Source organism: Lepisosteus platostomus, chromosome 3, assembly GCF_059453375.1.
Source record: "Lepisosteus platostomus isolate fLepPlt1 chromosome 3, fLepPlt1.hap1, whole genome shotgun sequence".
NCBI lineage: Eukaryota > Metazoa > Chordata > Actinopteri > Semionotiformes > Lepisosteidae > Lepisosteus > Lepisosteus platostomus.
In genome coordinates this window covers 8,446,362-8,468,500 of record NC_142613.1, presented here as the reverse complement: position 1 = coordinate 8,468,500, position 22,139 = coordinate 8,446,362, and the positions used below count along the sequence as shown (strand labels likewise).

General features: G+C 42.3%; 1 protein-coding gene and 1 long non-coding RNA gene across 3 annotated transcripts; both read left to right on the top strand.

The window, feature by feature from the left end:
* The first annotated feature begins 95 nt into the window (after nucleotides 1-95).
* Nucleotides 96-12,006, top strand: ddx56 (DEAD (Asp-Glu-Ala-Asp) box helicase 56). Of its 2 annotated transcripts, XR_015935283.1 has the most exons (15): nucleotides 96-185; nucleotides 1,422-1,583; nucleotides 2,157-2,311; nucleotides 2,868-3,038; nucleotides 3,674-3,764; nucleotides 4,652-4,893; nucleotides 5,383-5,529; nucleotides 6,061-6,174; nucleotides 6,476-6,570; nucleotides 8,158-8,231; nucleotides 8,903-8,992; nucleotides 9,381-9,486; nucleotides 10,516-10,619; nucleotides 10,782-11,618; nucleotides 11,772-12,006. XR_015935283.1 is itself a non-coding variant. In XM_088624229.1 (14 exons), exons 1-14 carry the CDS (start codon nucleotides 129-131, stop codon nucleotides 10,866-10,868), a joined length of 1,695 nt encoding a protein of 564 aa, XP_088480355.1. In that variant the 5' UTR covers nucleotides 96-128; the 3' UTR covers nucleotides 10,869-12,006. The 2 variants fall into 2 exon arrangements, 1 of the variants encoding a protein (XP_088480355.1); XM_088624229.1 differs by having other exon boundaries at nucleotides 10,782-12,006.
* A 6,889-nt stretch (nucleotides 12,007-18,895) lies between these two features.
* On the top strand, nucleotides 18,896-20,464 carry LOC148674257 (uncharacterized). The gene is made up of 2 exons (XR_015935577.1): nucleotides 18,896-19,046; nucleotides 19,994-20,464. It is a non-coding gene; the product is annotated as an uncharacterized LOC148674257 (long non-coding RNA).
* Nucleotides 20,465-22,139: the final 1,675 nt, after the last annotated feature.

The following is a 22,139-nucleotide window of genomic DNA, read 5'->3' as shown; positions in this document are numbered from 1 at the left end:
CTGCCTTCCAAGTTTAAGTCGCTTTCGAACATACTGCTCCTCCAAGCCGCCAGGTGTCGCTGCCCGTTTCTGTTTGAGTACTTCATCAGCCCCGATTCTTCCGGAGATAGCAGACACACGTGGGAGAAATGGCTGCTGACAGACTGCAGTTCCATGAAATGGGGCTAGATGATCGCCTTTTAAAGGTAGGTAAAGTTGTGTAACCAGCGAATCTTTACTACAGAAGAGTATGGGCCGCCTTATTCTTTTGGGGGTAGCGCTGTGAAGATCGGTTCTCATGCAAAGAAGCCAATTCTCATGTCCACGTCTCGTCTATCAGTAGTGTTGAGCTGCAAAGATTTCAGAATTGTAAGGAGGTGATAAAATATCTAAATGGTTATTTCTGTTTTGTTATGTAATTTAATCTTATTACAGACGTTAAATTGTTCAAGAATAGTTTGTAAATCTTCCAATCTCATTTTACAGTTACTGGTTATGTGGTGAATTTGGGAATCCTTAAGTGTTGGGATTAATACATTTTAACCTGACCCTAAAAGTTGTCAATTCAAATGAACTGCCGCAAGAGGGTTTCTTTGTGCACAAATGCGTATTCTGTCTCAGCCTCCCTGTAATTTGACTCGTAACGTAAAAAAAACAACAACATTTGAGCTTTCTTACTTTGATGTTAACCAACACCCAGTTTCAAACAGTTTGTTCAGGGTTTACTTTTTAAAAGTGCTCCCACGACCCCCCCAAAAAATAGTGTTCATCATTCTTTGCTCCTAGTGTAGTTGTTGAGTCTAAAAAGGTAGAATCCCCCTCCCGTTTAGAATGAGTTCGTATGTTTGAATTGATCCTCTCAGTTCTTTTCGAGGCCAGATTTAAGTTTAAGGTGGGCCGTCACTGAGTCTCGTGATTTCCCTTGTGTTTGCACGAGTGAAATTAGTATTGATTCTTATCACCACATCTGTTCAGATCCCAGAAGGAGGTCACGGAGTTCACGCAGTATACTTAGCAATGGCCACGAAAGTGTGTATACATTCTTAAAAACGTCAGTGTAAACATAACATAGGGAACAGTACAAATAATACATGCTGAGAAAAAAGGAAAATAAAAATCACATTCTGATTTCTCATTTCAGTTCATAGCTGTGCATATGTGTCTCTAATACATTATTGTCCAACACAAACTTTTACAGCTTGTGTGTGTTTTGGATAATCTGCTAGGCAGCTGTACAACTGTGATAGCAGGTTGTTGTCTTGTTGTCACTGTGTGGTCACTGATACCATGAAACTTGGCTACATTCCTCACATTGATACTGGTGTAAGTGGTATGAGATATGGATTGTAGACCCTGTACATCTTCATGTCAGCCAGGTTTCAGGCTGTAGTGTTGTTCCTGTGTGGGGACTGGAGCTCTGATATGCGAGTGCTCTCTCCTAGGCGCTGGCAGACCTGGGCTGGGCCCAGCCCACCCTGATCCAGGAGAAGGCCATCCCCCTGGCTCTGGAAGGGAAAGACCTCCTGGCACGAGCCCGAACTGGCTCCGGCAAGACCGCCGCCTACGCCGTGCCCATCATTCAGCACATTCTCTCCGCAAAACAGGTAACCAGCAGCCCACTTGGCACTTGTGTTAGCCCTGGCCAAGAACTCAGCTGATTTCATGTTGCTGGGGAGTTTGAATTATGTGCAGGCGTGTGTCCATTTGGGATCAGGGTGAATTTAACATCGCTTTATTAACCCTATACAATTTCTTGCATTAGGAATTAGTCTTTTCGCATACCCCAGCTTGCTCTCCATGAGACACACAGACAGGGAGAGAGCCTGGGGTCAGAGCGCAGGGTCAGCCATTGTACAGCGCCCCTGGAGCAGCTGGGGTTAAGGGCTTTGCTCAGGGGCCCAACGGAGTAGGATTCCTCTGCCGGCTGCGGGATTTGAACCGGCAACCTTCCAGCCACAGGCGCAGATCCTGAGCCACAGAGCCACCGCTCCGCCCCCCCATTTCGGGAAGTGGCACCGACTTTTGTTCTCCCCAGAACAGGGACCACATGCCGGTTCCTGCTTTGCATGCGGGTGCTTCAGGTCTGCTTGTGTAGTGTGATGCCAGGGAGGCGGTTCTGCGCTGAGAGTAACATGGAGAGCCGGGCTGCCTCTGCTGTTTTGTGTGTGTCTGCGCAGACGGTGCAGGAGCAGGCGGTGAGGGCTCTGGTCCTCGTCCCCACCAAGGAGCTGGGCCAGCAGGCACAGACCATGATCCGCCAGCTCACCTCCTACTGCGCCCGGGACGTCAGGGTGGCAGATATCTCGGGCAAGGCCGACGTCTCTGCGCAGAAGTAAGAACCACAGGTGGTGGGTGGGTGGGTGGGGGGGGGGATGTTAGGGGCAGAAGCAGAAGCTGACAAAAACCGACAGCGTTTTTTGTAATGTGATAACGCTGAGTGCCAGCAGAGGCTTTTCTTTCCTCTTATTTGGACAGAGTCACCCCGGTGTATTGTGGAATGAAATGGCACTTGTGTGCACGCTACAACTTATTTTATTTTTATGTGCTTTTATTTGTTTTCATTTAAATTACAAGCCTGCCAATGTTTTCTAATTTGGAATCTTTACTACAAAATGCTAGAACTGAACATGTTAGGCCTAGAAGCCCATAGTGTTTTAAACCATTTCATAACCTCTTTGATTTCAGAGGGGTATTTGAATTCTCCCCTGGTCTTGAGCCGAACAGTGACCTTAGTATTCCTGTGTCTGATGTTTTGGTTTCAAAAGTACATTGTCCATAAAGTCTCACGATTTTTAAGTACCACTTGGCTGTTAGTAGTGGTTCGCTCCGGGGGTCTGAGGTGAATCTGTGGGCCCCTGCAGCGTTAATCTCTGGGCTCTGTGTTTCAGGCCCATCCTGATGGAGAAGCCGGACATCGTGGTGGGCACTCCGTCACGGGTGCTGGCCCACCTGCTGGCCCAGAACCTGACCCTGCGCAGCTCCCTGGAGATGCTGGTGATCGATGAGGCTGACCTGGTCTTTTCCTTTGGCTTTGAGAGTGACTTGAAAAGCCTGTTGTGGTGAGGTCCACTGTGCCGTCTGACTTGGCACACACACACACACACACACACACACACACACACACACACACACACACACACACACACACACTGGCATCCAGCTGTTCAACCTGTCCAGGTGTTAGAACATTTATTTGTTCATTCCCATTCATAGCAGATCCACATTTCCACATCCACATGTACTAGCTTTCTTGCTTCCTAGCTTTCTTGAGTTAATACATTAAGACAAAGACTGTGGTGGCTGAGTAAATAATAAGTACACCATTCAGTTATTTACCTGACAGACTCTGAAAAGAAAAATATGGGAACCCTGGGACAAGGGACATGGCCTCTCCAGAACTAGGATTGGGATGCACTGAGATAATAGAGAAAACTGGAACTTTGATTTCTTCACTCATCAGTAATCAGTGTATCAGTTCTGATAAGATAAGTGACTTGCATCATTTAATCAGCACCTTTCATGCTGTATGTCACCTTTCATGTAGCCATGGGTAGATGCTGTTGGTAGTCATATGCATGTAGCTGTCAATGTGAGTTTGCAAAGTCAAGGCATTAGTATAAGTATGCATGAGGACGTTTCCAGGTGTGCTACCTGACTGTTGTTTTGATTGCCACTCTTTTTGCTACTCCTACAGCCATTTGCCCAAAATCTACCAGGCCTTCCTGATGTCTGCCACCTTCAATGAAGATGTCCAGGCGTTGAAAGAGCTGGTCCTACACAACCCTGTAAGACGGGACAGAGTTAGTGGGCAAGGGGCTTCTGCAGCTTGGCTCTAAATGACAAGATTCGATTGTCGCAATGGTGTTGCCGTCAAGGAGGTTTTTCTAGGAATCTGAGTTAGGTCATTTGAATAAAGAAAAACATAATAATAATAATAATAATAATAATAATAATAATTGCTTACATTTATATAGCGCTTTTCTGGACACTCCACTCAAAGCGCTTTACAGGTAATGGGGACTCCCCTCCACCACCACCAATGTGCAGCATCCACCTGGATGATGCGACGGCAGCCATAGTGCGCCAGAACGCTCACCACACATCAGCTATCAGTGGGGAGGAGAGCAGAGTAATGTAGCCAATTCATAGAAGGGTATTATTAGGAGGCCATGATTGGTAAAGACCAGGGGGAAATTTGGCCAGGACACCGGGGTTACACCCCTACTCTTTTCGAGAAGCGCCCTGGGATTTTTAATGACCACAGAGAGTCAGGACCTCGGTTTTACGTCTCATCCAAAGGACGGCGCCTGTTTACAGTATAGTGTCCCCATCACTATACTGGGGCATTAGGACCCACATGGACCACAGGGTGAGCGCCCCCTGCTGGCCCCACTAACACCTCTTCCAGCAGCAACCTTAGTTTTTCATAGTATATAATATATAACATAGTTATATGTTATATACTATGTTATATACTAGTTATATACTATAACTATATGTTATAGTATATAACATAGTTATGCAATCCTGAATACCGGATATCAAATCTGATCTATTTTCTAGAAATACATCTAATTGTGCAAGAGTTTGCTTGTTTTTTACTTTTCTGTTGCCATTCCAAGATGCGGGTATAAATCTTGCTCATGTGCGCCTTTTGGCTGTGCTTTCCCAGGTGACTCTGAAGCTGCAGGGCTCCCAGCTGCCGGACAGCTCCCAGCTGACGCAGTACAGCGTGCTCTGCGAGGAAGAAGACAAGTTCCTGCTCATCTACACCCTGCTGAAGCTGGGCCTGGTCCGGGGCAAGACCATCATCTTCGTCAGCGCCATCGACCGCTGCTACCGCCTCAAGCTCTTCCTGGAGCAGTTCAGCATCCCTGCGTGCGTGCTCAACTCCGAGCTGCCCATCCTGTCCAGGTGTGTGTGACCAGGCGCTCTTTTTTTCTTTAGGATTTCTATGTTTAATTGATGTGACTTTAATGGGGTCAGATCCTCACTCTGCAGTGCTGGTTCAGTTAGGCTGTTGATATTGACTTCACTATTATTCAATATCCAAGACTTCAGAGCCTGGAGGGTTTAGGGATCATTTTGGTTTCAGTTTCTTCTGAGCACGTAATTCCTTAAGCCAGTCAGATATGGATTAATTGCTCTAGTTAACCTGCAGTATCAGGTCATTAGCCACTGGAGACTGTATAATCTAATCTGCAGAGTTATTATCCTCCACGGGCAGGAATGAATATCAATGACACAGCTGTCATTATCAGCAGAATGGCTGGTCTTGCTCTCTGGACTCCCTGTATGCTCTTATGTATCGAATGAGCTGAGTGGCTCCTGACACCTGTGCTGTGATTTTAACCGGTGTGTTCCTGGAGCTCTCCAGACTGACTGCCAGGCCTCTCTCTCTAGGTGCCACATCATTGGCCAGTTTAACCAGGGCTTCTATGATTACGTCATCGCCACAGACGAGCAGAACCTGGCGCAGCCCAGCAGCGCCCAGGAGGCAGAGGGCAGTAAGGGAAAGAAGAAAAAAAAGAGCTTTTGGAAAGAAGGGAGGTGAGTATAGGGCTGGGAGGGAACAGGAAGCAGGGGGTATTACTTTTCAGACAGGGTGGCTGAGAGAACCTGCTGTAAGCTTATTGAAAGTAAAACCACAGTTCCATTTGTTCGAAGAGGCAGACATCTCTCCTGTCCAGGCCGGTTTGTGGTGTTGCTAGGTGCCATATGGGGGCTTCGCACATTGAAGTCCAGTACAGCCATCTGCCTAGAACACTAGGTTAGATGCACTGTGCGTTACTTGTAGTGACCTTTACAAGTTACGGGTTTTTAAAAATAGTCTTCTTTTGTTATTAATGCAATATGGGACTGAACAGACAACAAGGCAAACCGCAGGAAAGCAAATTAAGTTTATTTTAAGAGTGTCTCTGTGTTTTCCATTTTGTCTTCTGTCGATTCAGAGATTTCATGCCTGTTTTGCTCTTTCAGGCTTGTTTTCCTGGCACATGTGTGTTTTACCCTCTTTGGTCTTGGACCAGACTGAGCGGCAGCTCTTTTTGTTCTCACGGGACACTTCTGTTCTGCTTTCAGGGGAAAAGACAAGGAGTATGGAGTATCCAGGGGGGTCGACTTCCAGGATGTGGCCAATGTCATTAACTTTGACCTGCCCACCTCCATCGATTCTTATATCCACCGTGTTGGCAGGTAAGGTCCTCTCCTTCCATTGATTCTCTGTGTGTGGCTGTGCATGGGGTAAAACACTCCCTCCACTGACTCTTGCAGCTGTGTGGACTGTTTCATGAGTGACGCTTCGGCTAATTTGCTTCTCCAGTCTGCAGAGGAAGGCTGTACAGGAGTTGTTCACGGAACGTCATTTAGTCTTCTCGTCCCCTGCAAGCCTTTATCAATAGCACAGGATAGGAATCTGGTAAGAATTTCAAATCCAGCAGAGAGAGCAGCCTCACCTGACCCTTCTCCCTGTTGGTTTCTGTCTGTGCCCCTGCAGGACAGCCAGAGCTGACAACCCTGGGACAGCCCTGAGCTTCGTCTCGCACGCGGAGCTGGGCCTGCTGGAGGAATTCCGGGACGGGCTCATGGGAGGTGAGCTCAGTTTGTCCATGTCTCCTTTTCTTCAGACTGTCATCCTGCATTCTGGGTCTCAGTAGAATTGTCAGATGTCACATGCATAGGATGCCAACAGAGACGGCTTCTTTTATTTTCTCTTAAAAAAACCCGAACGTTTGGAGGATTTGGGGGTGGCCCTGCAGACATTTTGCTCATTACGTACCGCATGCTGAGCTGTCTACAATAAGCTAATGTCTGGCTGACAGTAGAAGTGGATCTAAACTCCATCCCTGTTCTTGTCAGTGATGTCAAGGCCCCAGCGTTAAGGCAGTTATGGTTCTGTCTTGTAATTAAAATAAAGACAGACATTAATATGTTTGTGCTGCGGTTAATCTTTGAATGACTTACAGTACCAGTCAAAAGTTTGAGTATACCTGCTTGAAACCAGGTTTTTCATGATTATCTGCGCTTTAAACTGTATAAACTTGTCTATAAACACTTAATATTTAATTACATGGTATGTGTTCTTAATCTTAAGTGAACTGCATTGAAAATGTTACGTTTTCATTTTCAATAAAGTGAACACCCAAAGCAAGCAGATTTTAGTCTGAAGCCCAGGTTAGTTAAAAGTCAGAAATGTGTATAACATGGTGTTGGAACACTAAAAGAAATTTAAAATTGTCTTTGTTAAATGTTCTTACAGTGAACTAGCATGTTATCTCACTCCTTTTGTCCTGACCTTTTGTCACCAATTATTGGTAAACAGGTGAGGGTCCATGATTACTATAAATATAGAGAGCATGGGCAAATGTTTGTAATTCCTGAATGAACATGGCAAAATTTCCTCAGTTAAGCTAGGTAAAAAGACGGTGTATAATTACTTTAAGAAATGAAGGTCAACCTTTAAGACAAATTGCAAGAACTTTGCAAGTGTCAGTAACTGCTCTGGCCAAGACTATCAAACTATATAAAGAAACCGGCACTCATGAGATCCGAAAAGGTCAGGCAGGCCAAAGGTGACCTGAGAATCAGAGAATACGTTCATTAGAGTCACAAGTCTGCAAAACTGGCGACTAACTGCCCCTGAAATACAAGTTGAGCTCAATGCAACTAGAAGTACAGATGTTTCAACATCAACTGTTCAGAGGAGGTTGTGTGTTCTCAATCTTTTGACTGGTATTGTACATAGGAATATTTGAAGGTTACAATTGAAAATGAGCCATTTGCCTCATCTGGGTAGTTGAGTGTCTAGTGGCTATATGACCCAAAGTTCTTATCCAGCGGGTTTCTCAAAATAAGTTTAGACTATTTACTTTAATAACATAACTGAATACCTTGATCCAGATTCCCATCATGCTTTGTCCTAAAAAGTGCTTGTAATGATTTAGTTTGCTTAGCCCGTGATTCCTTTAGGCCTAGAGATGTATCGGGGAACATATTTACACAAATCATCCACACAGGGTTAAAGCAAGGTTACCTATCTTTTCTTATTTAAATTTTTAATTAAAATAAAATTAAATGTTCAGATCGGAGATCCAAGGTACCATCAAGAATTGTTGTGTCATTTTTTACCCAGTTAAGTAAATATCTCAAGGTAAACAATAGGATTGTCTCTGGTTTCAGACAATGCAGAATGTGCCCTAAAACCATATGGATTTAAGATGGAGGAGATTGAGGGCTTCAGGTACAGGTGTCGGGTAAGTGATTAATGCTCGTGTGTGCTGCAGGGGTCTCAAGCTCTGTTTCTGAGAGGCCTTCAGTCTAATGGCTTGTGTTCCAACCTGTGTAGTCATTTAAAGGATTAACTTATTTAATTTATACATATTAGAATTTTTTAAAGAAAATACCATCTTTAATGGAGTGTATGTTTTAAGCAATCTCCCCTTAAAGACCTTATTAGTATTTGAAATATTTCCTTTCCGATGCTGCCTTAAAAGTAGTACATTTATACAGTTTATTAAATAATTAGACTGAATGTGTAGCTGAGAACTCAAGCACAACAAAACACAGAAGACATTGGGCCCTTCAGGAATTGAGGGAGAGTCCTCTGGGAACGTGACAATGTTTTGATAGCAGATGGCTGTAAATGTTTTGGAAAGTGTTTTATCCTTGTTTACCTGGACTGATTCTTATCTACCATTGAGGCATAGTGTCAAAGGCCATGGGCATGTGCTTGTTTTTATGTTCAAAATATAATTTTTACACTGTCATTTGCTGCACGGCAGAAAATGAAGGGGAATTTTAAAGACTAAGGTAAGAGGATGCGTAGGGGCTTTGGTATGGCCAGGGTGACTCAGGATGCTGGATGTGTGTTGCGATTGTGTCAGGGAGTTGTACGGTGGCTGAGTCTCTCTGGCTGTGTGTGCAGGACGCCATGAGGTCTGTCACCAAGCAGGCAGTGAAGGAGGCCCGTCTCAAGGAAATCAAACAGGAGCTGCTCAACTCTGAGAAACTCAAGGTAGGTGCCTCCTCATGGTGTATCACCTGCATGTATAGTTACTGCAAGCTTAGACTGGGGAAAATACAAACTCAAATTTACAAGGATGATTAAACCTTTATGAGCAAATAGAATCCAAATTTAGTCCTAATATGGCACCAGAGCCTTCAGGATAGGAAAAGGCCCAACACTGAATTGCAGTTAGATATGTGGTGCAGAAATCAGCAACTACATAATCATGCTTTATAATCAAATTGAGCCAAATATTGAAAGCAGACAGATTTCAGAACTACAGAGTTATTCACACAGGCTCAGATGACCAAATTAATTGACACCACTTCTCTCAGATGAACAGTAAAGTAAACTTTTTTTTTTCTTTTGGATTCATCTGACTGTGTCTTTTCTTCAGACGTATTTTGAAGACAACCCCCGGGACCTGCAGATTCTCCGCCACGACCGGGATCTCCACCCAGCCCTCGTCAAGCCCCACCTGAAGAACGTGCCAGACTACCTGAGTGAGCGTCTCCACAGCTTCTGCTGTTGCAGAGCACGTTACTAATAGCATGGGGGCGCCCAGTGCACCTGTGTTGATTCTGAGCATTACACAGTACACCGCTGCCCATTTTCCCATTATCATCGCAAAGGTTACGATGACTTGGAGCCCATCCCAAAGGTGTAGGGTGAAGGGCGGAGCTGTATCTTGGATGGTATTAGCACACGCACACAAGAGCAATTGAGACACACCAGTTAACCTATCTAGCATGTCTTTGCAAAGCGGGTGGACTGGAGCACCTGCAGGGAATCCTTTCAAACAAAAGGAAGAATGTGAACAGAGAGGCGTCCCGGCCCAGAATCGAACACAGGGCCCAATTGTGCAGACCACCGTGCCATTCACACACTAGGAAGTTAAGATTTCTAGTGTGAAATATATAAGACTCAGCAAGTAAAGGTTCTTACTCAGTGGGCCTGTGTGGTTTAAGCTGGGCACTGGACTTGTGACATGAGCTCATAGTTTTCCCCTGAGTGGGGATGCACAGTCGAGGGAGTCTTTGCCTCATTTGAGTGGACGTAGGCTGCTAAGGTAGCCTCAACTTTTATTTCAAATCCTGTTATTTGCTGGGCACCTGCAAGCCTGCAGTAATGTCAGTTATGCTCTCTTTTAAAACACTGTGGAGCTCACAACTAGTCACGTGGCAAATTGTTTCAGGCAGAGGATTGTCTCTGTAGGTCCTTCTGTTACTGCAGTTTTAACTGTAAAGCTGAGCTGCTAGAAATGTCACTCTGAGTGGTATAAAACAGAAAATTGTTGTTTAATCCAAATCGATTCTAAGTAATCATTAACAATGTGTACGCAGTTTAATTTTACAAACAAAAATGAATATCATGTACAGTGAATGAAAATGTAGGACCATCACTGTTTTAAAATATAGGAAAATAGGAAGGTGTAGGCCAAATCAGTAGGGTGTAGAATCTGGGAAGTCAGTCAGTGTTTTGTCAAGAGAGGTGAATGTGCTCACACCATTTCCATGTGCTTGATTTTTCAGTCCCTCAAACTCTGAAAAATGTGGCCAGCCCCCAGGTCAAGAGAAAGAGGAAGCGTGTGCGAGGAGCCAAAGCAGAGGGCGCCGTTTTGAAAAGCAAGTTCAAGGTGGGTGATGCGGCGAGTGTTTCTGTCACGTCTGTCAGTTCGAAACAACGCTTAGCGGGGCGACTCGTAGTGGGGTCCACTCGTACCTGTTGACACGTTCTCGAGGAGCTCCCTGTCGCGGCCTGTAACCCGTCATTTCTTTCCACTGTCGTGGTTCCGCAGCCGCACAGAGGCCGGAACCCACTGAAGAACTTCCGCTACACCGCGAAAGGGGGAAAAACAAAGAACAGCCAGGGGCCGCAGTCATAAAAACCCACGAGACGACGGGGCCGTTGGGAGAGCTCGCCTTCCTGGGAGAGATCGGAAAGTGGAATTTGCGCATCTCCAGCAGTGCAGTGGGGATCAGACTGAACGCACCATCTGACTGAAGAACTAACGCGAGACTCATGCCCCCAGATTTCTTGTCTCCCTGCCATAATGCAGTCCTTCCTGCTCCACTAGCGGGCTTCCAGGACGTTCTGAACTCATCCTGGGAAAGAGAATGTATTTGTGTGAGTCGGACTCATGTCTTCAGGCTTTGAGGATGCTTCAGCAGCCTGTGATAAAGGCAGTTCTGACATGGGCTGGTCACCTCCCTTCACTTGAACCTGTCCCCGCTGTTTAATATAGTTTGGTTCTGTGCCTGTTGTTGTAGGGCACATTTGGCCCAAAAGACAGCCACCTTCAGAGTCTGTGTGCCGTGTACAGCAGTGTCTCCTGGTCCTGGAGTATTGTCCTCCAACTGAGCTCTTGATTAATTAAGCTTACTGATTTCTTAATTGTACAAGCTGATTGCATTTATAACTCTTTTCTACACTCGGGTCTGAGTTTCAGAAATATTCTTAATATATTATTTTCAAGAAAACCTAGCATGCAGATCTCTATTTTAACTTTTAAGTTCAATCTTTCAAGGTTTAAGATATTTGCTCTTCAGTAGCTGTCTAAACATTTACTATAATTGATTATTAATTAATGACGTACTTACACGGTTGAGACTGACACTGTGTCACATGCATTGAAGTGTTCTTTGTGATGTACAGAACAATTACTTTCCACCTTGAAAGGGTAAACTAAATGAAAGGATTTCTAAAGCTCGGCTCCTCTTAGAGGATTAATACTTATTTCTAACCTTTCTTTCCTTTTCAACGGCTGAAACTGATAAAAAGCGAGTAGGTTGATTAAAAAATAACTGGGCTTAATTAATCAATGACTTCAATAGAACAGAATGCAGGCTGTGGTGTCCTTCATGGCCATGATGGGGAAGTGCTGATTTACAGCAAGTTTATTTGCAGAGGGTGACAGGTGACACAGTTCTATTGTGTCCACAACCCTTCCAGGACTCTTGTATTTCATTTATGCTTTGTGAACTATATGACTGTATGAAGAAATAAAGTACATTTAGTCTTTAGCAGTCAAAATTATTTTTGCTTTATAGTCACATTTGTAATCATGAATGTGTTATGAATGCCAAGTTCACTGTATTTTATTTTTGGGTAGTTCCATGCATACATTTGACATATTACAGTACATGTTTACATATTAGAACAAAACCACATTTTGTCTTCAACCCAGTAATTTCAAGCAGTCTTGAGAATTGGGACACCTTCACGTTATATAAAGAGTGTAAACAACACTTCTCTTCTGTTGCATATCCCTTGGAGGCTCTTACTGCATGACATCCATGACTCACTGATCTTAGTTAACTCTATAATCATTTAAGATTCTTGATTGGATTGAGGTGTGGGCTTTCACAGGGCCACTCCAGAACAAAGATATTTTTCTTTCTAAATCACTCCAGTGTGGCTTTGGATGTATGTTTTATTTAGGTCATTGTCCTGCTGGAAGATGAATCTTCTCTCAAAGATCCATTTTTCCTTCTGTCTTCACAAGTCTTCCAGGCCCTGATCTCCGTAGCATTTTACTGCCACCACCTTGCTTCACGGTAGGGATGGTGTTCTCAGGGTTATGGTTTCTGTTGCACTAAACATAACGCTTACTGTTGATGGTAAAATGGTCAATTTTGGTCTTATCGGACCATATAATCTTCTTCAACTTGGTCACATAGTTTTCCACATGCCATCTGGCAAAGTATAGTCAAGATTTGAGTTTTTTTGTCACTCCTCTATGAATCCCAACTTTGTGAAGCATCCAGGCAATTGGCATATGCAGTTATTCCCATCTCGGCCATGGAAGACTTCAATTTCTTTATAGTTGTCACAGGCCTCTTGGTTGCCTTCTTGACGAATGCTCTTCTTGTCTGGATACTCAGTTTTTAAGAGACCCTGTTCTTCACAGTTTCACAGTTGTGCCGTATTTTCCACATTTCTTTACAATGGACTTTACTGCCTTGGAAATTTTTTTATACCCTTCCCCAAGCTGTAGTAACCCTCTCCCAGATTTACTTTGAAAGTTTCTTTGTTTTAATGATGTAGTTGTTGGGAGCTGTAGGAATGAACGTTGGGACCTCCCAGAGGTAGGTATATTGATCCTGAACCCATGTGAAATAGTAAAAGATGAAAAAGTCCAAGGGGGAGATAGTTTTGATAGTCACTGTTAAATGTATATTCAGTTGGATTTAAATCTGTGGATTGACTTGGCCATTGTCTTATTGGCCATAAAGGTATGTTTTGGGTCGTTATCATGCTGCATAGTTACCAAGAGCTACTAATAAGAATTTGTTTCAACATATGCAGACAAAATGTTTCTGAATACATCTGATTCAGTCTCCTGCTGCTGTTATTACTTACATCAATACAAACAAGCGATTCTGCTCCAGAGTTGGACATGCAGGCCCCAGCCACAACGCTAATCCATCATTACTTTTGTTAGGCACTGTGCATTATGTGTCAGTTGTGTAATTTTTTCACAGTGAATGGAAGGGTTCGGCTGGGAAAGGCTCCCTTTCAGGAGCTGGTGATTACAGATTGGATTATAGAGTGGATTCAGCACCCCTGGTCCTGGAGAGCCCCAGTTCATCAGGATCTACAGGTCAGTGATTTTCAACCATAGTCATGGAGTGCTGTGTCTTTTCATTCTCATGGGGATCTTTATCTATTAGGCCATCTGATCTCTAGTAGATTTAAGAGATGTTAAGAGTGTTTTTAGAAACTCATTTTAAGTGGGGTTAGTGTGACCTGGATAAATGTGATATTTTCCATTGTTGGAAAGGCGCTTATTTCTGTGAGAATTGCTGTAATCCAGAGCTCACACCTTAAGCATATGGAATAAGGCAGACCTTATTCTGCCATATTCCTGAACAGAACAGCAGATCATTCATGGGCCATGGACAAACTGACAAGTTTGAGTCACCAAACAAATCTAACCAGTGTGCCTTTGAGGGGCAGGAGAAAACCAGAGCACCTGGTTAAATGTCAGGAGAACAGAGAGAGACAGTGCAAATCCCAACGCATGGACACCTGAGGCTGGGACTGGGAAATTATAGCAGCAGTGCTAACCATCTGGTCCTTAAAAATGAGCCAGAGGAAGATGAGACACACTTCATTACCAGATGCTGTTTGCTCTCTAAAGGGGTGTTGAGAAACATTTCCTAGTGGGAAAGGGCAGGGAAGGTTTGCTGATCTTTTTTTAACTGCTGATCTGGTCTGCAGATTGTTTTGGTCAGGCCGTGTTCAGAGGAATTGGAAGAGTAAAGCACTTTGGGAGCTGCCAGGCACAGTCTCTGGGCATTACTAATCCCTGACTCAGACTAAGCTGTCTGCTTTCACTTGAGTCAATTACAAGGAAGGGCACAGTGTGATACAAACAAATTTGAACCTTTGGTTTAAAGACATTAAGGCTCATATTCACAGAACATTTATAGCCTCTTAATGAGTTTACAGGTTTTATAATACTTAGAGTTTTTATTTCATTGCTTTTTCTTACTACCAGTAAATAGTTTCAGCAATTTATTTTGACATTAGCAATTTGGAGAGGTCTTTTTTTTAAATACTGTAACGTAAAGGAGTCAGAAATTGCTACATAAATGAGGCCGTATGTTGGCTAATTCAAAAATCAGAAATAGGAACAGTGATAATAAAAAAGTGCTTTCCGTAGCAGTGAAAAATGGCTGAAACAGGATGCTATTTTGCTTTTTTGTCCTGTGAGCTGGCAGAAACTGGTGCATTGGGTGAGATTAGAATCCGAATGGGCAGGTGTTTGCGCTGACAGGAGGGAGTGGTGCTCAGATACGCACGGCAGTTTATTGCAGGGCTGTATCGTTTCAAAGCTGACTCGCCACAAAAAAACTATTTCTTGTACTTTGCTGATAATGTCTAGGGCTTTGTCAACAGAAAAGAAACATATGAAAGGATAGTTATAGAGTTATACACACAGCATACACATAAACCAAGATATGCTTTCTCTCTTTGTTGATAGTCTGGTGAGTCCACTTCACAAAAAGCCCCTTATTTATCCATCCATCCATCCATCCATCCATCCATCCATCCATTTTCTAACTTTATTATCCAATACAGGGTCACGGGCGAGCCAGAGCCTATCCCAACAAGCAACGGGCACGAGGCAGGATACACCCTGGACAGTGCACCAGTCCATTGCAGGGCACAAACTTTCACCAGGGCGAGTAATGTCAGATGATAAGTTAATGTTAAATGATAGTTAGATTCCAGATTGTATGAAAGTAATGAAGCAGAGGGGATTACCAGGGCAGCTGGTGAGTTTCAGTTCCATTGCCTGCATTCACCCTTCAGCCTGTGACCAGTGACCAACAGCTCGTCTAGTTCTCTTTAACACTTTAGGTATTGACCAAATAAATCTCAAGGCCTTCTATTTTGTCAAGTTAAACGGCTCTATGAAAATGGATTTAACAATATTTCCATAATGATGTGCACACCAAGAGTGAAGGTGTGTGCAGTATTTGTGTCCTTTTGTGGACTACCTCCAAACTAAGCAGGCTTTTGGTTCATATGCTTTAGAGTAAAGATGGTGAATTATAGCTGATAAGTGGAAGAGTGCAGATATTATAACACTGGGGTCTCTCACTATTCCTCTCTTGATAATGACCACACTGTGATCTGTCTCTTTCCTTTCACAGACATTCAAAGACATGTGTGCTGGAAAGGCATCATAAGCCAAAATCATTAGACTGCACTCATTTCTTTTTAAGATCACCATTCATTTACAGAGTGCTGCCCTTCACTCCTCCCCTGTAATCCAACCATCACATTTCCAAAAAATTATCCCCATTCCCTCCTCTTTTCTCATTTGCATGTCTCCCCCCCACCTCCTCCTCTCTTCACACTCTCTCCTGTCCACACCTGAAGCAGAAGCGTAGTGTTTTACTCTTTCGACTAGATAGCAGTGAATTTTCCTCCTCTGGTTCCTTTGCGGATCACATGTGAACAGTGACACAGGTCCCCTCTCTGACTTTTGTGTTCTTTGTATACCCACCAAAAAATGGTTCATGAACAATGTAGGTCATATATAGTGGCACTACATTGGCTTTTTCAGAAGAAGTGTTATTTTGCTGTACCAGCATCAATGGAGTACATTTCTTGCACATCTTGCACATCGATTTTGGAAGCGTTCCCTGTATAGATATATCTCAACAAGGAAATGAACCTCAGCAGACTCTGTACCTCTCAAGGCCACACAGGAGAGAGGGAGTGTAGATCATTAATGTTAATGAATGCTGTGTGCCCTTTATCAGTTATGTCGTACAGCTCAATCATATTAATTGTATCTGCTTATGAATTCTATGAAAACAGGTTGACAAAAAAATAGAAAAGCCTGTTTTGAGCTTTTCTTTCAACACTCCTTTTTAGTTTACTGTCACGGAAGGGAAGACATTAATGTCCATTTTTAAAAATATTCCACATGTGTCAATTTTAAAATCTATTCTGAAGTCTTTCAACAATGATTGTAGTAATTATTAAAAATGTAGAATTCCTAACTTCTGAACACTGAATACTGATTACTTTAATGTCAATTTTAGCTGCTTTGTGAAATCCCACCCCAATCAGTGGGTCTGCGCAGTACTCTTTTTCCTTTAGAATGGGTGAAGCTCATCAAATATAGCTCCTCAGGTATTAATGAGTTGAAAGTACAAAGATAGTTAATATTTTTTTTAAAACAAAATAAAACTCCAGTTTACATAAACAGAAGTGCTTCACATGATTTTAAATTAGAGTTACATAAAAAAGAATACAGAATATCAGTCTTTGGATTGCCACAATGATTTTATTTTGAAGCTCTGAAGTTTTCTCTAAATGTTCGTCTTTTTCTTCACAGGTAATGTCTGATCCAAATCACAGCTAGTCTTCTGTGTCTTCCAAAGCTTTGTAAGGAGGCATTTGGTATTAAAAGGACAATGGGTCATATGATAATGGGTCAACGGTTAATTTGATACAATAAAACATAAGATTTTCTCATTTGGACAAAATTAAAAAAAAAACATTTAGTACAACAATGCAAAGATCATACATGAATAAATCTGTAATTGTTTTTATTAAAGGTTCAGACATCTTGTTTTGAGAGAAGGCAGGATGAAATCCTCTCCAATTTACATTCTAACAAGCTGTTTTTAACATGTTTTTGAATTACTTGGAATTGTTCATGAATGCATCGCCCAGGTAAATCACGGACTACCTGTATTTCTTGTTCAAAAACACAAAGGATTCTTTTGTTAATACATGTCTTTTAAAAAAACAATTTCATTTTCAGCATTTGAGCAGTTAATGTAAAACCCTGGATAAAGAAAGAAAAAAGTATTAGAAAGTGGGTACATGTACAAATTTTCTAGAAGAAGGTAAAATATCAAAAGCGAAGAACATTCTGAAAACAGCCTTGAATAGTAATCAAAATAAATACATTTTAAAACATTTACAGAGGAGGATCCACATTTTGAGCCTTAATCATTGTGAGCCGAGGCACCTGGGTAAAGTATTGATTTTGTGCTCTTGTTGTGACAGTCTGACTGAGGGAAGTAAGAAAGCTTAAAATATTTACTATCCTTTTCTAATACTATAGATAACCACAGACTATCAGCTAAATGATACATTTGTACATGATAAGAGCTCTTCAACACCCCATGCAGAAATGGAGTAAAGGTGTTTCGTGGGAACACAAATGCTGCAAAGTTGTTCTTGTCTAATCAGAAATCTGCTAGTCCTCATGGTGGTTATCAGGGTGAATACTGTAGGTTTCAAGGGCAAAATCAATCGATTGCCAAATCTTCCTGCTTGCAAGCTTGTACAACTGTTTGTTGGCTGTATGTTGCTAGTCTGGCACTGACCCAGATGAGATTTCCTATCTTTTGTTCTGACCCTGAGATTGATATTCGACTTCAATGGCAGAGCACAAGCAGCTTTTGTGATCTGTATAAGAGAGCCCAAGTGAAAACTCTGATGCATTTAAACATATCGGGACTTAACAAATCGACTGTTTTAGTTTCGTAGCCTGCAAGTGAGAGGACTGAATTTGATCAGTCTCATTTTTTTTTTGTTTTCTTGATTTTCAACACAGCACTGACCTGGAGAATGCCGCGTCTGCAAGACAGACTGAGGAATCTTCTTGCTAGGTTCAGGAGAAGGCAAGCCGGCAGGCATGGTGCTCTGGGCTGACTGGCAGTATAGAGGAGAAGCTACTCAGCCAGGCAGGTCAGCGAGATTGCTGATGACGCCATCCACTGCCATGTAGTAACTGGGGTTCCATGCACAGAGATGAAATCTCAAAGGCAGGGTGTCGGACTGTGGACAGGACAGAGCTTAAGTATCCAGTGCTGATGAGGCAATTACTCATTGAGAGGGGGACAGGTGGCACAAACAGCCACTCTGATTGCGTTCTCACGTCACCGGGGGCTGTATGACACCACATGTGAACACGGCTTTGTGCCGTGGACACCGCGGGCACTGAGCTCTGGCTTGCCCAGGCGTAACAATCCATTGATGATTCAAGGGCCTTTCCAAAGTGTTTCGCCAATGAACCCAATAGTAATGTTATCAGGCGGTTCTAAACATTTGCGACTTGTTTAGTTGTCATGTTATTTCAAACCATTGATATCGTGTTCTGAATTGATCAAACCAGTGAAATCATCATTATTTGCCTCTAGAAAAGCTGTGTCCACATACGGATACAAGACCAACAGCTCTTTACAAGGCACAGGACATCACATTATTGATGCCAGGGACTGACTGCGTACATGATTTAGTTCCCAATTTGTATGTAATTATGTGTAATAGTGTGTGAGTGAGCAAGCCACATAGGGTGAATTATGTGCAAAGTACAAGGTCCTGACAGTTAACACCCTTCAATGAACATTTCCTAGTTGCATTTCAGAGGAAAGCTACACTAGGATGGCTGTGACTACCCTTTCACCCACAGCGCTGGGGCCCAGGGTTCAATTCTGCAGCAGAAGGCCTTTAGAGCGACTCCGCTCTAAATCCAAAGTTTATTTTCACATCTTGACCTTGCAGAGTTTCTGATAAGGTTAGTGTTTCTTTTCTAACCTATCCATTTACAGCACTGTTTGTTTAGGCTGCTTTCTACATTTCACCATTGTCAGTGCCTTGTTGACTTTATGGGATGCAGGGAATAAAAGTTGTGCTGAACTGACAGTGTGGATCTTCAGTGTCCAGAAGGGAGAATTCAGGGCCACCTGTGCAGCTCTGCTCAAAAAGTTCATTATCTTTCTAGTGGAAGCCTAATGAATTCCGGTCCTTTTGGAGCCACAATCAAGCAGATTCCGTGGCATCGCTCATCCATATCTTAACTTGCCTTATACAGTATATAAATTGAACAATTTGTTGAGGAGTCTCAAAAGGCCAGCAGTTCTTCAAAACTTGTAGAACCCAGGTTATTTTTTTCAAAAGATTTTGAATAAAAAAACATGCTTAATTCTTCAGAATGACATTGGTGATTTAACTATGAATGCCTGCGATGGACTGGTGACCCATCCAGGGTGTATGGTGCCTTGTACCTGTTGCTTGCTGGGATAGGCTCTGGCTTCCCTGCAACCATGTATTGGATAAAGCAGTTAGAAACTGGATGCATGAACTGAAACTTGGGCAAAACAAAGACTCATTGTAGCTATACCTGGTATTCCCCTGTGGAAGCACTGGTTCTTTTTTCTGGACTGCATATTTACAGAAGATGTGTCTGTATTCAAGAAAGCAAATACGATTCCTGTTGTACAACAATTTAATCCATTTTAACCACCCAGGGTAAGAAAGCTGAGGGACTGTTTCACAAGTGTATCAATTAATATATTTAGTATTATTTTATGCTAAGTGGAGTTTATTTTACTGTCAATTATTTAATCATTTTAATATATGCGGTATCTGGTAATGTTTTTCACAGTTTTTATGAGTCTCCAGCTTGTAAAACCTGATTAGTAATAATAACAAAAAATAATAATAATTTTTCTTTATCACTATGAGCAGTGAAGATACTCTCAACATGCGCCAAACACAATCTTTTGTTAAAGGAGTCTTCCAACAGGTCTTCCGAGATCCAAACAGGATTTACTGCTGAACAAAGCCCTCCACCATTCTCTCAGACTCCACTTCAGATGTTTCCTGAACCACAGGAGACAGCAATTTCACCTCTCAGCAGTCAGCACTACCCCTGAAGTCCTCCAAGCACAGAGATCATTTTCATACAGACGATGAGCTACAACCGCTTTCCTGATGTGGCCAAACTGGTGTAGTAATCCTCATCAGCTCTCGTATTAATTAGTCCCATCGGGGCTAATTAATATGGCAACTGGGTGTTGATTATGTATTTTCACCAACCACAGTGGTATTAAGTTACGACTGTGAGATCTGCCAACAAAATGTTAGTCTGCTATTGGCAACATGCTTGAAGGAGTCCTTGTGTTGAATGAATCATTAAAGTAACAGACATGCATTACATATTTTCTGTTCACAGTCTGCTTATTGCTGAAGCAGATAAACCGATTTGCTTTTCACAAACAGGCTGCTTTCAGATGCCATTAGCAATTCTTATATTTTGCTGTTATTGAGTCTTTTTAAATGTGGGTTTAAATTCTTTTCAGCAATCAAAACTTTCTGGAGGTGATTGACCATTAATGTGGTTTGTTATTTTGCTCAAGGGCACAACAGCAGTGTCTCACCTGGGATTCGACTGCACGACCTTTCAGTTACAAATCCAGAGCCCTAACCACTGCTCCACACGGCTGTTTTTTTGTGGTTTGATCTTAGTATTTTGTTATTCAGAAGAACAGTACTACTACTCAAACAACAAACTTATCTGTTCACTTCTTAAAATGTAAATAATAGTATGATTTTATTCTTACTCCATCACTATGGTGCGATTGATAACTGAAGTTTCTGTTAGGAGACTGACTAATTGAAAACTCACCTAGGGGAAGACAAACAGTAAAATGTGAACCACATCAATATTTGGCATCTTCTGTTACTTTTTCATATCAAGTGAATGCAGTAAGAGTAACATTCTCCAGGCTCCATCTGAGATAGCATTGAGATTAGATTGAATTTCGCTGTACAGGTTGGAAGTGAGGCCAAAATATTAATAGTATAAATAGTGAAAAGAAAACATAAATGGAGCTAAAATAATGTTGAACTAAGGTCAAATCCAAATAGAGATGCTTTCATCAGAGAAAGTGTAGCAGAAACAGACAGACCCCATTTAACATGAAACTCTGAGAAATAACGACTTTTTATATGGCCTCTAAACTCAGCTTTCACTTTGTGCAGTCTAACTTCCCAAGACACCCCAGAGCTCACTGTGGACTACTTCCATTCAGCTGCGCATTCTTCTGAGGCCCCCAGTGCCCACAGGTGCCCAATACACACCCAAGTATCCATGAAATGGGTCATTAATGAACTGCAACACTGACACAGAACAATCATCCACCATTTTCTAACCACTTCTGCCACTTCAGGGTTGTGGGTGAGCTGGAGACAGTCCCAGCAAGCAACAGCTGCAAGGCAGGGAGGTACAGAACATTACTGTTAAAATGTCCTTTAAGTGCCTCTTAGTCACTGCAAAAGTGTCTCATGTCCTTCTTGATATCAGGAATGTTGATGTAATGTTATTTAAAGTACTCATCTTTAAGCCCAATTGGTAAAGATATTAAATTACTACTATATAAACTCTATACACATGCTGTAGCACAAGAAAATGAGAGAAAATGCATTCAGTAAACAACAGTCCTTGAAATGAAATGTAGGGAACACTGATAGAAATCTGTTTTTTAGCATTCCAGAGTGAGCTGTATATCTCAGAACCCATACGCTGGTTTACAGCAGGTAAACTCATGTGTATGTAAGGATGTGGTGAACAAAGAATCATAGTAAATTTCAGAACTATACACAATATATTTTAATTAAACATTAGAAAATGCTTAAAATTCCCCAAGACCATGCCATATCTGGGAAAGCCCACATGAGCCTCTTCCACTACAGTAATGCAGCATGTTTATCTCCTAAGCCTGATAACATGCCAACACAAACATACCACTTTATCAATGATTATTTAGAAGCTCTGACAGGATTGGATGTGTCTGCATCACACCAGATAAAGAATACTAGACAGGAATAAAAC

Bases quoted from the DNA above. Each gene is read 5' to 3' on its own strand.
- ddx56 (XM_088624229.1), top strand. From the start codon at position 129: ATGGCTGCTGACAGACTGCAGTTCCATGAAATGGGGCTAGATGATCGC. The intron at 9,487-10,515 runs GTGAGCGTCTCC...TTGATTTTTCAG, and splicing joins GAACGTGCCAGACTACCTGA to TCCCTCAAACTCTGAAAAAT. The intron at 10,620-10,781 runs GTGGGTGATGCG...GTGGTTCCGCAG, and splicing joins TTTTGAAAAGCAAGTTCAAG to CCGCACAGAGGCCGGAACCC.